Here is a 15,510-nt window from a genome sequence, read left to right on the forward strand (position 1 = left end):
CGCTGCTAACTGTGTCATCAGGTCAGTTAATACGCTGCTAACTGTGTCATCAGGTCAGTTAATACGCTGCTAACTGTGTCATCAGGTCAGTTAATACGCTGCTAACTGTGTCATCAGGTCAGTTAATACGCTGCTAACTGTGTCATCAGGTCAGTTAATACGCTGCTAACTGTGTCATCAGGTCAGTTAATACGCTGCTAACTGTGTCATCAGGTCAGTTAATACGCTGCTAACTGTGTCATCAGGTCAGTTAATACGCTGCTAACTGTGTCATCAGGTCAGTTAATACGCTGCTAACTGTGTCCTCAGGTCAGTTAATACGCTGCTAACTGTGTCATCAGGTCAGTTAATACGCTGCTAACTGTGTTATCAGGTCAGTTAATACGCTGCTAACTGTGTTATCAGGTCAGTTAATACGCTGCTAACTGTGTCATCAGGTCAGTTAATACGCTGCTAACTGTGTTATCAGGTCAGTTAATACGCTGCTAACTGTGTCCTCAGGTCAGTTAATACGCTGCTAACTGTGTCATCAGGTCAGTTAATACGCTGCTAACTGTGTCATCAGGTCAGTTAATACGCTGCTAACTGTGTCATCAGGTCAGTTAATACGCTGCTAACTGTGTCATCAGGTCAGTTAATACGCTGCTAACTGTGTCCTCAGGTCAGTTAATACGCTGCTAACTGTGTCATCAGGTCAGTTAATACGCTGCTAACTGTGTCATCAGGTCAGTTAATACGCTGCTAACTGTGTCATCAGGTCAGTTAATACGCTGCTAACTGTGTCATCAGGTCAGTTAATACGCTGCTAACTGTGTTATCAGGTCAGTTAATACGCTGCTAACTGTGTCATCAGGTCTCTGGGAATATCGTCCCGACATCACAGATAAACACCACAATAACAACACATCACAGATAAACACCACAATAACAACACATCACAGATAAACACCACAATAACAACACACCACAGATAAACACCACAATAACAACACACCACAGATAAACACACAATAACAACACATCACAGATAAACACACAATAACAGATAAACACCACAATAACAACACACCACAGATAAACACCACAATAACAACACATCACAGATAAACACCACAATAACAGATAAACACCACAATAACAGATAAACACCACAATAACAACACATCACAGATAAACACCACAATAACAGATAAACACCACAATAACAGATAAACACCACAATAACAGATAAACACCACAATAACAACACATCACAGATAAACACCACAATAACAGATAAACACCACAATAACAGATAAACACCACAATAACAACACATCACAGATAAACACCACAATAACAGATAAACACCACAATAACAGATAAACACCACAATAAACACCACAATAACAGATAAACACCACAATAACAGATAAACACCACAATAACAACACATCACAGATAAACACCACAATAACAGATAAACACCACAATAACAGATAAACACCACAATAACAGATAAACACCACAATAACAACACATCACAGATAAACACCACAATAACAACACATCACAGATAAACACCACAATAACACCACAATAACAGATAAACACCACAATAACAGATAAACACCACAATAACAACACATCACAGATAAACACCACAATAACAACACATCACAGATAAACACCACAATAACAACACATCATGTAGAAGTGCTATAATTTAACATGTGTGTGTTTTTTTCCATACTGTAAACTTCCTGTACGCTGATTGTATAAATACACTAATGTTCTATTCCTGGAACTAAGATACATCATGCGTTTCCTCTGGGGTCGTTACCATGTTTACATTGGGGGGGGGGGGGGGGGGGGGGGGGATGTTGCGTGTTGCAGTCGCTGTACTGCTCACTGTTGTGACGAAAAGAGAGCTGAGCCAGAAGGCAAAGCTCTCTGTCTACCGAGAGATCTTCCCTCCTACTCTCACCTTATATGGTCATGAAGTGTTCCTACTCTATATATGGTCATGAAGTGTTCCTACTCTATATATGGTCATGAAGTGTTCCTACTCTATATATGGTCATGAAGTGTTCCTACTCTATATATGGTCATGAAGTGTTCCTACTCTATATATGATCATGAAGTGTTCCTACTCTATATATGGTCATGAAGTGTTCCTACTCTCACCTTATATGGTCATGCAGTGTTCCTACTCTATATATGGTCATGAAGTGTTCCTACTCTATATATGATCATGAAGTGTTCCTACTCTATATATGGTCATGAAGTGTTCCTACTCTCACCTTATATGGTCATGCAGTGTTCCTACTCTATATATGGTCATGAAGTGTTCCTACTCTATATATGGTCATGAAGTGTTCCTACTCTATATATGGTCATGAAGTGTTCCTACTCTATATATGGTCATGAAGTGTTCCTACCATAGATATATATAAGAAAGCTAGATGGCTCACCCGCGCTCTGGCCAATGGAGAGCGACGTTGCTACGTGGCGGCCATCTTACCTCGGGGCAGCATAACATTTGTGTCTATGGGGCATGTACTCTTAAATAACCACAACCGTTTGGTTTGTTATAAACGTCAGAGACGTCCGCATACGTATATGCTTTTATACGACGTTCATATAAAAAAACAAAATTAAGCAGATAAGCGTCCTGAATCATAGCCACGTTGACAACGTTTGTAATAAACCAACCCATTTGTAAATCCGTCAAGATTTGAGCGAGTTATGTTTTTGTTTGAGCTGCCATTGAACATACTGTACTGTATCCCCAAAGATGTCCGCCGGGTGATCAGATTGTGTGTCACACATAGGTTATCCAATCACAGACAGGAGTCACGGTGCCAGAACTGAACCGAACGCAACACGGTTGCAATAAAACACGCTTTATTTTGACTAGAAGTGAAACAAATCCAATAGCTGAAGGACATGGAAGGAAATGACTCACGCGCGTGAGTCATTTCACGCACGCGCGCGCGCACACACACACACACACACACACACACACACACACACACACACACACACACACACACACACACACACACACACACACACACACACACACAGGCCCCAAGGACACATTAGGAACGCAGAAGAAAGGCTGAGACGGAGACAATCGAAGAAAAACGTCCTCGGTGATTCATACAGCTGTGTTTAATCTTTCACAGAGCTGTCCGGTCCGCCCTCCAACCTCCCCCCCCCTCCCCCCCCCCCCCCCTGCCAGCAGGAATCTGTTGTTTTTTAAGGAACGCCTCGGTGAGCAACTTGACCCTGAACTGGACATACTGTCCATCTGCAATAAGCCCCTCCTCCCGGTGCAATAAGCCCCTCCTCCCGGTGCAATAAGCCCCTCCTCCCGGTGTAAACGTTATTTAAACTAGTATTGCAGGGTGCGGGGTCGGCGAAAGGGCCTTTCTGTGTGGAGTTTGCATGTTCTCCCCATGTCCCCTAGGGTAGGTACCATCACATGTTCTCCCTGTGTCTCCTAGGGTAGGTACCATCACATGTTCTCCCCGTGTCCCCTAGGGTAGGTACCCTCACATGTACTCCCCGTGTCCCCTAGGGTACGTACCCTCACATGTTCTCCCCGTGTCCCCTAGGGTACGTACCCTCACATGTTCTCCCCGTGTCCCCTAGGGTAGGTACCATCACATGTTCTCCCCGTGTCCCCTAGGGTAGGTACCCTCACATGTTCTCCCCGTGTCCCCTAGGGTAGGTACCCTCACATGTTCTCCCCGTGTCCCCTAGGGTAGGTACCCTCACATGTTCTCCCCGTGTCCCCTAGGGTAGGTACCCTCACATGTTCTCCCCGTGTCCCCTAGGGTAGGTACCCTCACATGTTCTCCCCGTGTCCCCTAGGGTAGGTACCCTCACGTGTTCTCCCCGTGTCCCCTAGGGTAGGTACCCTCACATGTTCTCCCCGTGTCCCCTAGGGTAGGTACCCTCACATGTTCTCCCCGTGTCCCCTAGGGTAGGTACCCTCACGTGTTCTCCCTGTGTCCCCTAGGGTAGGTAACCTCACGTGTTCTCCCCGTGTCCCCTAGGGTAGGTACCCTCACGTGTTCTCCCCGTGTCCCCTAGGGTAGGTACCCTCACGTGTTCTCCCCATGTCCCCTAGGGTAGGTACCCTCACGTGTTCTCCCCGTGTCCCCTAGGGTAGGTACCCTCACATGTTCTCCCCGTGTCCCCTATAGGGTAGGTACCCTCACATGTTATTACGTTATTTAAACTAGTATTGCAGGGTGCGGGGTCGGCGAAAGGGCCTTTCTGTGTGGAGTTTGCATGTTCTCCCCATGTCCCCTAGGGTAGGTACCATCACATGTTCTCCCCGTGTCCCCTAGGGTAGGTACCCTCACATGTACTCCCCGTGTCCCCTAGGGTAGGTACCCTCACATGTACTCCCCGTGTCCCCTAGGGTACGTACCCTCACATGTTCTCCCCGTGTCCCCTAGGGTACGTACCCTCACATGTTCTCCCCGTGTCCCCTAGGGTAGGTACCATCACGTGTTCTCCCCGTGTCCCCTAGGGTAGGTACCCTCACATGTTCTCCCCGTGTCCCCTAGGGTAGGTACCCTCACATGTTCTCCCCGTGTCCCCTAGGGTAGGTACCCTCACATGTTCTCCCCGTGTCCCCTAGGGTAGGTACCCTCACATGTTCTCCCCGTGTCCCCTAGGGTAGGTACCCTCACATGTTCTCCCCGTGTCCCCTAGGGTAGGTACCCTCACATGTTCTCCCCGTGTCCCCTAGGGTAGGTAACCTCACAAAAAACATGCAGTAATCCTGGTCTCTATACTGCCTCCCCCTGGCCAGCCGGGGCGCCTGATGGAGGGGAAAGGAACTGGTTGGAATAACGTGTTCCTTCCACGCGCTACGTCCAACCAGGGAAACTCCCCCCTGTCAGGTGTAAAGGAGCAACTTGGACTCCTCATGCATGAAGGAAGCACGAGTTCAAGTCTGTTGCTCTCCCCAGGTTGGCGAAGGGTGTGTAGAGCCCAGGATCACATTAGATAATTGACACCATTTGAAAACATATGCCAGTGATCCCGATAAGGGAGGATTCACCCCTGGAACTCCCTCAAGTACCCCTGGGGGTCCCCGGACCCCACTTTGGGAACCATTGTTATAATCAATGTCTTATATCCGGGACAATACGGTAGGGGTCGGCAACCTTTTATATCCGGGACAATACGGTAGGGGTCGGCAACCTTTTATATCCGGGACAATACGGTAGGGGTCGGCAACCTTTACAATACGGTAGGGGTCGGCAACCTTTTATATCCGGGACAATACGGTAGGGGTCGGCAACCTTTTATATCCGGGACAATACGGTAGGGGTCGGCAACCTTTACAATACGGTAGGGGTCGGCAACCTTTTATATCCGGGACAATACGGTAGGGGTCGGCAACCTTTACAATACGGTAGGGGTCGGCAACCTTTTATATCCGGGACAATACGGTAGGGGTCGGCAACCTTTACAATACGGTAGGGGTCGGCAACCTTTACAATACGGTAGGGGTCGGTAGGGGTCTTATATCCGGGACAATACGGTAGGGGTCGGCAACCTTTACAATACGGTAGGGGTCGGCAACCTTTACAATACGGTAGGGGTCGGTAGGGGTCTTATATCCGGGACAATACGGTAGGGGTCGGCAACCTTTACAATACGGTAGGGGTCGGCAACCTTTACAATACGGTAGGGGTCGGTAGGGGTCTTATATCCGGGTCAATACGGTAGGGGTCGGCAACCTTTACAATACGGTAGGGGTCGGTAGGGGTCTTATATCCGGGTCAATACGGTAGGGGTCGGCAACCTTTACAATACGGTAGGGGTCGGTAGGGGTCTTATATCCGGGTCAATACGGTAGGGGTCGGCAACCTTTACAATACGGTAGGGGTCGGTAGGGGTCTTATATCCGGGTCAATACGGTAGGGGACAATACGGTAGGGGTCAATAGGGGTAGGGGTACGGTAGGGGTCGGTAGGGGTCGGTAGGGGTCGGCAACCTTTTTGAAGTGCCGTGTTCTTATTCTCTTTATAGTCAGTGTGCTGTGTCAACACCACATACAAATAAAAACAATTCCGACAGATGTTGATTGTCCATAAATCTTCTGGACTATTTTCTTTCACATCAGGACATTGTAATGATCATTAGAAATAATGCACCTCTCTTCCAGACTCCCTCCATGATCATTAGAAATAATGCACCTATCTTCCAGACTCCCTCCCCAGAAATAATGCACCTCTCTTCCAGACTCCCTCCATGATCATTAGAAATAATGCACCTCTCTTCCAGACTCCCTCCATGATCATTAGAAATAATGCACCTCTCTTCCAGACTCCCTCCATGATCATTAGAAATAATGCACCTCTCTTCCAGACTCCCTCCATGATCATTAGAAATAATGCACCTATCTTCCAGACTCCCTCCCCAGAAATAATGCACCTATCTTCCAGACTCCCTCCCCAGAAATAATGCACCTATCTTCCAGACTCCCTCCCCAGAAATAATGCACCTATCTTCCAGACTCCCTCCATGATCATTAGAAATAATGCACCCATCTTCCAGACTCCCTCCCCAGAAATAATGCACCTATCTTCCAGACTCCCTCCATGATCATTAGAAATAATGCACCTATCTTCCAGACTCCCTCCATGATCATTAGAAATAATGCACCTATCTTCCAGACTCCCTCCCCAGAAATAATGCACCTATCTTCCAGACTCCCTCCCCATAAATAATGCACCTATCTTCCAGACTCCCTCCCCAGAAATAATGCACCTATCTTCCAGACTCCCTCCCCAGAAATAATGCACCTATCTTCCAGACTCCCTCCCCATAAATAATGCACCTATCTTCCAGACTCCCTCCCCATAAATAATGCACCTATCTTCCAGACTCCCTCCCCAGAAATAATGCACCTATCTTCCAGACTCCCTCCCCATAAATAATGCACCTATCTTCCAGACTCCCTCCCCAGAAATAATGCACCTATCTTCCAGACTCCCTCCCCAGAAATAATGCACCTATCTTCCAGACTCCCTCCATGATCATTAGAAATAATGCACCTATCTTCCAGACTCCCTCCCCAGAAATAATGCACCTATCTTCCAGACTCCCTCCCCAGAAATAATGCACCCATCTTCCAGACTCCCTCCCCAGAAATAATGCACCTATCTTCCAGACTCCCTCCCCAGAAATAATGCACCTATCTTCCAGACTCCCTCCCCAGAAATAATGCACCTATCTTCCAGACTCCCTCCCCAGAAATAATGCACCTATCTTCCAGACTCCCTCCCCAGAAATAATGCACCTATCTTCCAGACTCCCTCCCCAGAAATAATGCACCTATCTTCCAGACTCCCTCCCCAGAAATAATGCACCTATCTTCCAGACTCCCTCCCCAGAAATAATGCACCTATCTTCCAGACTCCCTCCCCAGAAATAATGCACCTATCTTCCAGACTCCCTCCCCATAAATAATGCACCTATCTTCCAGACTCCCTCCCCAGAAATAATGCACCTATCTTCCAGACTCCCTCCCCAGAAATAATGCACCTATCTTCCAGACTCCCTCCCCATAAATAATGCACCTATCTTCCAGACTCCCTCCCCATAAATAATGCACCTATCTTCCAGACTCCCTCCCCATAAATAATGCACCTATCTTCCAGACTCCCTCCCCAGAAATAATGCACCTATCTTCCAGACTCCCTCCCCATAAATAATGCACCTATCTTCCAGACTCCCTCCATGATCATTAGAAATAATGCACCTATCTTCCAGACTCCCTCCCCATAAATAATGCACCTATCTTCCAGACTCCCTCCCCATAAATAATGCACCTATCTTCCAGACTCCCTCCATGATCATTAGAAATAATGCACCTATCTTCCAGACTCCCTCCCCATAAATAATGCACCTATCTTCCAGACTCCCTCCCCATAAATAATGCACCTATCTTCCAGACTCCCTCCCCATAAATAATGCACCTATCTTCCAGACTCCCTCCCCATAAATAATGCACCTATCTTCCAGACTCCCTCCATGATCATTAGAAATAATGCACCTATCTTCCAGACTCCCTCCCCAGAAATAATGCACCTATCTTCCAGACTCCCTCCCCATAAATAATGCACCTATCTTCCAGACTCCCTCCCCATAAATAATGCACCTATCTTCCAGACTCCCTCCATGATCATTAGAAATAATGCACCCATCTTCCAGACTCCCTCCCCAGAAATAATGCACCTATCTTCCAGACTCCCTCCCCAGAAATAATGCACCTATCTTCCAGACTCCCTCCCCATAAATAATGCACCTATCTTCCAGACTCCCTCCCCATAAATAATGCACCTATCTTCCAGACTCCCTCCCCAGAAATAATGCACCTATCTTCCAGACTCCCTCCATGATCATTAGAAATAATGCACCTATCTTCCAGACTCCCTCCATGATCATTAGAAATAATGCACCTATCTTCCAGACTCCCTCCCCAGAAATAATGCACCTATCTTCCAGACTCCCTCCCCAGAAATAATGCACCTATCTTCCAGACTCCCTCCCCAGAAATAATGCACCTATCTTCCAGACTCCCTCCCCAGAAATAATGCACCTATCTTCCAGACTCCCTCCCCAGAAATAATGCACCTATCTTCCAGACTCCCTCCCCAGTTGAATTAATATAGAATCATGTGCAGGATTTGCATGCATTTGAGAGAGCTTAATTGAATGTTATTTTAAAAAGACAAATCCTCTCTCTCACACCATACCAGACAGTGGCCTTGTGGTTAGAGTGTCCGCCCTGAAACTGGGAGGTTGGGGTTCGATCCCCGGCCGGGTCATACCAAAGACTGTAAAAATGGGACCCAATGCCTCCCTGCTTGGCACTCAGCATCAAAGGGTTGGATTGGGGGGTCAAATCTACTAATCCAATGATTCCCGAGCGCGGCACGGCTGCAGCTCACCGCTCCTTGGCTGCGGCTCACCGCTCCAAGAGATGGGTCAAATGCGGAGAACAAATTTCACTGCGGTAACGTGTGTGACAAATCATATGACTTTGACACTAATGCCAGTGTGCCAGTGATCACCCTTCACTGTGCCATGCCTAAGGCATGCTTACCCTTGCGGTAGGCTATGGGTCCCGGTTTATTTATTTCAAATGTTGTATTTTGTGAGGGCCCTCCTATATACAGGTTCAATGTTTGTTTTCAGTTCAATGTTTGTTCTTAAAAACTCCATTGACAATAAAGGGAACATGTTGTCCCTCATTACGTCATATTGTCTCTTTTATTGTTAATGGCGTTTAATGTTTGTGTTTGCACCGTTTGTGTTACATCACCATTACATCACCTAATCAACATTGATTGATTGATTGAAAAATGTATTAACAGTTTGCAGAATTACAGTACATTTCAAGCACAAACTCAATACAAAGGCTGTTAACTGTGAGTGGACGACCCAATTAAGCATTACACTTGTTTCCAATAGGGTCCACCATGTTCAAATCATCAAAAACATTTAGAGACGTACAAATAGACACTTCTATAGACAAAGGACAGAACATGAGTTAGACTTTAATATATTAGCGCCCCTCACTTGTGTGAGTGCCAGCTGTCCCACTGGGACAGGGTGTGAATATGCTCACCCTACTATGCAACCTCAGCAACATTCCATTCTGGAGGAAGGCATTTGAAACTATGAAGTGGAATTTGAACATAATAATAATGATATTCCATACAGACGTATATCTGGGCAGTACGTTGTTAACTATGACCTCATGCTCTATGTTTTCTATTGTTATATCATTTCTTTAGACTCATAAACATGACGTCATACATGTTGACGGACTGGATGGTATCTGTACTGTATAGATATGTACTGTATAGATAGATATAGATAGATATTACTGTATAGATAGCATCTCAGCACTTTGTTTGATTGGACGGATGGCCCATCAGAGGAATGACATCACAGGAGAGGAATGCGCTCCAACTGTGTGCCTGTGTGTGTGTGTGTGTGTGTGTGTGTGTGTGTGTGTGTGTGTGTGTGTGTGTGTGTGTGTGTGTGTGTGTGTGTGTGTGTGTGTGTGTGTGTGGCCCAGAGAAGGGGGGCTTCCCGTTTTTCCCAGACACTTTTCCGCTCGCTTGGAGGCTGGGCTGAGCTGAGCTGAGCTGGGCGGGAGTCACCACTCTGTTGTGTTGAAGAGGAGTAGACTACAGGCTGCTAACCGCATATAGGAAAGCAAGGACACATACTTTATTCTTATTAGATTAAATAATACATTTCTTTTTTATTTTTCTCTCTCTTGTCTGGGATTAATTTCGTCAGGATTTACTACAATGCCTGCTGTGAACAGAACAATGCCTGCTGTGAACGTGCTGTTGGTCGTGCTGTGTGCGCAGGCTGCCTGGGCTGCCCTACGTAACGGTAAGAGTACAGTATGGACTGTATAGGAACCGTTGTGTTATGATTGTGTTATGATGATGTGTTACATGTGCGTCGTGAAGCGATCAACACTATTGTGAGCTTGTAGATCTGCTATTTTTCACTAGTTCGGGTCGCGGGCGAATATCTAATTTCTGTTTTGGGTTCACGGACGGAAACGTTTGGGAACCAACTGTTCTAGACTATTATAGCTGTTGTTTTATCTATTCGGAAATCGGAATATTATACCGGATATAATAATGTAATGTAAATCTACTGTATAATAACTAATTATTGGATGGATTACTGTACCGAGTAGACCTCTAGACCTGCTAACTTTAAACTCATTTTATATCTGAGGCTTTTTTTTCCTCTTTTTGATATATTTTTTTGTCATGAGTGACACGCAGCAAAGGTCGTCGGGATCGGGACTCGAACCTGCGACACGCTATCTTATTTCCCAGCCTATAGCCGGTGCCCGGACGGGTACGGCAGGCGCCCGGACGGGTACGGCAGGCGTCCGGCCCCCTGAGGGGTTTCTGAGGGGCGCTAACCCCTCCTATAAACAGCTATAGTGTGGATACGATGATTAGAGCGCCCCTCACTTCACACGGGTGTGATTTTTTTTTTGCATACCAATTTAGTTTTGAGGAAAGAATGCTGATGTTTGTCCCAAAGTGACTTTAAAAGATTTACTGCTATTTGTTTCAAAACAGCTTCATACCCTGTATTTGTATGTACCATCTATGCTATGATGCAATGTGACATAGCTCTGTTTACACAATGCTGAGGCCATCCAACTGTAGCCTGGCTAATAAGCCAGACTCAAATCACACTGTCGTGTGGTATTTGAGTCTGGAGATGCTGTGTATGGATCTTGTTTCCCGGGGGGCGGGTTCAAACATTTTCTCTTTGACGCAATTGGTCAGAGCTACTGTCAGTCAAAGGTCTCAAGCATTGAATGTCACTGTACCAAATCCCGCCCATATTGCATACTGTGTCCCGATTGGCCACACCAGTTCTCTGGTGTAGGAAATGGGCGTACAATTGAGCCTCTCCAGACCGTAATCCGCCGGCAGGCAATTATTTTTTTGCCAACGGCTGATTCGGTCTGGCTTATTAGCCAAGGCTAATCCAACTGGACATACTTTCCCCATTTTCAACTGTTATTGAGGTTTAATGTTTGTTTTTAGTTCAATGTTTGTTTTAAAAACGCCATTGACAATGAAGGGAAAATGTACGTCATCTTGTCTCTAACGCAAACATTAAATGTACGTCATCTTGTCTCTAACGCAAACATTAAATGTACGTCATCTTGTCTCTAACGCAAACATTAAATGTACGTCATCTTGTCTCTAACGCAAACATTAAATGTACGTCATCTTGTCTCTAACGCAAACATTAAATGTACGTCATCTTGTCTCTAAATGTACGTCATCTTGTCTCTAACGCAAACATTAAATGTACGTCATCTTGTCTCTAAATGTACGTCATCTTGTCTCTAACGCAAACATTAAATGTACGTCATCTTGTCTCTAACGCAAACATTAAATGTACGTCATCTTGTCTCTAACGCAAACATTAAATGTGCGTCATCTTGTCTCTAACGCAGACATTAAATGTACGTCATCTTGTCTCTAACGCAGACATTAAATGTACGTCATCTTGTCTCTAACGCAGACATTAAATGTACGTCATCTTGTCTCTGACGCAGACATTAAATGTACGTCATCTTGTCTCTAACGCAAACATTAAATGTACGTCATCTTGTCTCTAACGCAAACCTTAAATGTACGTCATCTTGTCTCTAACGCAAACATTAAATGTACGTCATCTTGTCTCTAACGCAAACATTAAATGTACGTCATCTAAATGTACGTCATCTTGTCTCTAAATGTACGTCATCTTGTCTCTAACGCAAACATTAACTGTTCGTCATCTTGTCTCTAACGCAAACATTAAATGTACGTCATCTTGTCTCTAACGCAAACATTGAATGTACGTCATCTAAATGTACGTCATCTTGTCTCTGAATGTACGTCATCTTGTCTCTAACGCAAACATTAAATGTACGTCATCTTGTCTCTAACACAAACACTAAATGTACGCCATCTTGTCTCTAACGCAAACATTAAATGTACGTCATCTAAATGTACGTCATCTTGTCTCTAAATGTACGTCATCTTGTCTCTAACGCAAACATTAAATGTACGTCATCTTGTCTCTAACGCAAACATTAAATGTACGTCATCTAAATGTACGTCATCTTGTCTCTAAATGTACGTCATCTTGTCTCTAACGCAAACATTAAATGTACGTCATCTTGTCTCTAACGCAAACATTAAATGTACGTCATCTTGTCTCTAACACAAACATTAAATGTACGTCATCTAAATGTACGTCATCTTGTCTCTGCATGTACGTCATCTTGTCTCTAACGCAAACATTAAATGTACGTCATCTTGTCTCTACCGCAAACATTAAATGTACGTCATCTTGTCTCTAACGCAAACATTAAATGTACGTCATCTAAATGTACGCCATCTTGTCTCTAAATGTACGTCATCTTGTCTCTAACGCGAACATTAAATGTACGTCATCTTGTCTCTAACGCACACATTAAATGTACGTCATCTAAATGTACGTCATCTTGTCTCTAAATGTACGTCATCTTGTCTCTAACGCAAACATTAAATGTACGTCATCTTGTCTCTAACGCAAACATTAAATGTACGTCATCTTGTCTCTAACGCGAACATTAAATGTACGTCATCTAAATGTACGTCATCTTGTCTCTAAATGTACGTCATCTTGTCTCTAACGCAAACATTAAATGTACGTCATCTTGTCTCTAACGCAAACATTAAATGTACGTCATCTTGTCTCTAATGTAAACATTAAATGCCATCAACAATGAAGAGAATTTTATGTGTGTTTTGTCACCATTACATCACCTAATCAACACGAGTTAGACTTTAATATATTAGTATACTTTGACACTTGCTTTGGCAAAATGTAAACGTTGTAACGAGCATCTGTGAGGACCAATTATATGACGTATACAGTGGAGTACCATTCGTTTTTGCCGGGCTGACATGTGTAGGTACCTATCAATGTCAGTCAGCCCAAAAAATACCTCTGGTAGCCACACCTCTGTGGGTGGGGTTTAGCCTTAAGGGGTGTGTTTTTTTCACCCACTGTGTAATATAATAAATGGACAGTAGGTGGCAGTAGGACAGCAACTATACATTCCAGCTAAGTAATTTGCACTGCAGTTTTAGGGATGTCATTGCTGTAGGTTGAAAATGGGCGTTCATCTAATGAAAAGGAATGAACATGAACATGTGTTTATGTTTTAAATAATGCTTTCTTTGACTCACCATAGAGGCTCCGTCACCAGACCTTACATTAATTCATGTTTTAAATGCTTTGACTCATCGTAGAGGCTCCGTCACCAGACCTTACATTAATTCATGTTTTTAATGCTTTGACTCACCGTAGAGGCTCCGGTCACAGGACCTCCGGGTCGGACGTTCCTCAGGAGGAAGCAGGTGGTCCCGGCGGTCGATCCTCCTCAGGAGGAACCCGAGGAACCGTTCCCAGACCCGGACCAACCCGATGTGGACCAACCCGTCCTGTACAGAGACGTCATGGTGAGCTCTGCGGCGGCCGAGCCCCCGCGGACCACCAACAACGCCTCTAAAGACACGAGCAGGGCCGCAGGTACAGACACGCCTCTAAAGACACGGGCAGGGCCGCAGGTACAGCCTAATGTTGATGTTGACAGGGCCGCAGGTACAGCCTAATGTTGATGCAGGGCCGCAGGTACAGGGCCGCAGGTACAGCCTAATGTTGATGTTGACAGGGCCGCAGGTACAGCCTAATGTTGATGTTGACAGGGCCGCAGGTACAGCCTAATGTTGATGAGCAGGGCCGCAGGTACAGCCTAATGTTGATGAGCAGGGCCGCAGGTACAGCCTAATGTTGATGAGCAGGGCCGCAGGTACAGCCTAATGTTGATGAGCAGGGCCGCAGGTACAGCCTAATGTTGATGAGCAGGGCCGCAGGTACAGCCTAATGTTGATGAGCAGGGCCGCAGGTACAGCCTAATGTTGATGCAGGGCCGCAGGTACAGCCTAATGTTGATGTTGATGCCTCTAAAGACACGAGCAGGGCCGCAGGTACAGCCTAATGTTGATGAGCAGGGCCGCAGGTACAGCCTAATGTTGATGAGCAGGGCCGCAGGTACAGCCTAATGTTGATGAGCAGGGCCGCAGGTACAGCCTAATGTTGATGTTGACAGGGCCGCAGGTACAGCCTAATGTTGATGTTGACAGGGCCGCAGGTACAGCCTAATGTTGATGAGCAGGGCCGCAGGTACAGCCTAATGTTGATGTTGACAGGGCCGCAGGTACAGCCTAATGTTGATGTTGACAGGGCCGCAGGTACAGCCTAATGTTGATGTTGATGCCTCTAAAGACACGAGCAGGGCCGCAGGTACAGCCTAATGTTGATGTTGACAGCAAAACTTTAAGTTTTAGTCAGTCTTTTAAATAGCATTCCGTTTAGTTTTTGTCATATTTGGACTTAGTTAGTTTTAGTCTAGTACGTTTTAGTTGATTTTAGTCGACTAAATCTTTGGAAAAGACTTTCAGCAGACTATCATCGCGGCGCATTGTGACCTTAATGTAGATCGTCTTATTTTCAAACATGTTCTCCCCGTGTCCCCTAGGGTAGGTACCCTCACATGTTCTCCCCTCACATGTTCTCCCCATGTCCCCTAGGGTAGGTACCCTCACATGTTCTCCCCTCACATGTTCTCCCCATGTCCCCTAGGGTAGGTACCCTCACATGTTCTCCCCTCACATGTTCTCCCCGTGTCCCCTAGGGTAGGTACCCTCACATGTTCTCCCCTCACATGTTCTCCCCGTGTCCCCTAGGGTAGGTACCCTCACATGTTCTCCCCTCACATGTTCTCCCCGTGTCCCCTAGGGTAGGTACCCTCACATGTTCTCCCCTCACATGTTCTCCCCGTGTCCCCTAGGGTAGGTACCCTCACATGTTCTCCCCTCACATGTTCTC

General features: G+C 45.7%; 1 protein-coding gene across 1 annotated transcript in view; it reads left to right on the forward strand.

Annotated features, from left to right (window-relative positions):
* The first annotated feature begins 10,336 nt into the window (after positions 1–10,336).
* Positions 10,337–15,510, forward strand: part of LOC306919098 (proteinase-activated receptor 1-like) — a 35,251-nt gene continuing 30,077 nt past the window's right edge. The window contains exons 1-2 of the mRNA XM_079531932.1: positions 10,337–10,431; positions 13,930–14,151. Coding sequence (XP_079388058.1) covers positions 10,344–10,431; positions 13,930–14,151 — 310 coding nt within the window. The 5' untranslated portion in view covers positions 10,337–10,343. The remainder of the gene's footprint in view (positions 10,432–13,929; positions 14,152–15,510) is intronic.

This window comes from Electrona antarctica (genome assembly GCF_951216825.1).
Source record: "Electrona antarctica genome assembly, contig: scaffold_199, whole genome shotgun sequence".
Classification (NCBI taxonomy): domain Eukaryota; kingdom Metazoa; phylum Chordata; class Actinopteri; order Myctophiformes; family Myctophidae; genus Electrona; species Electrona antarctica.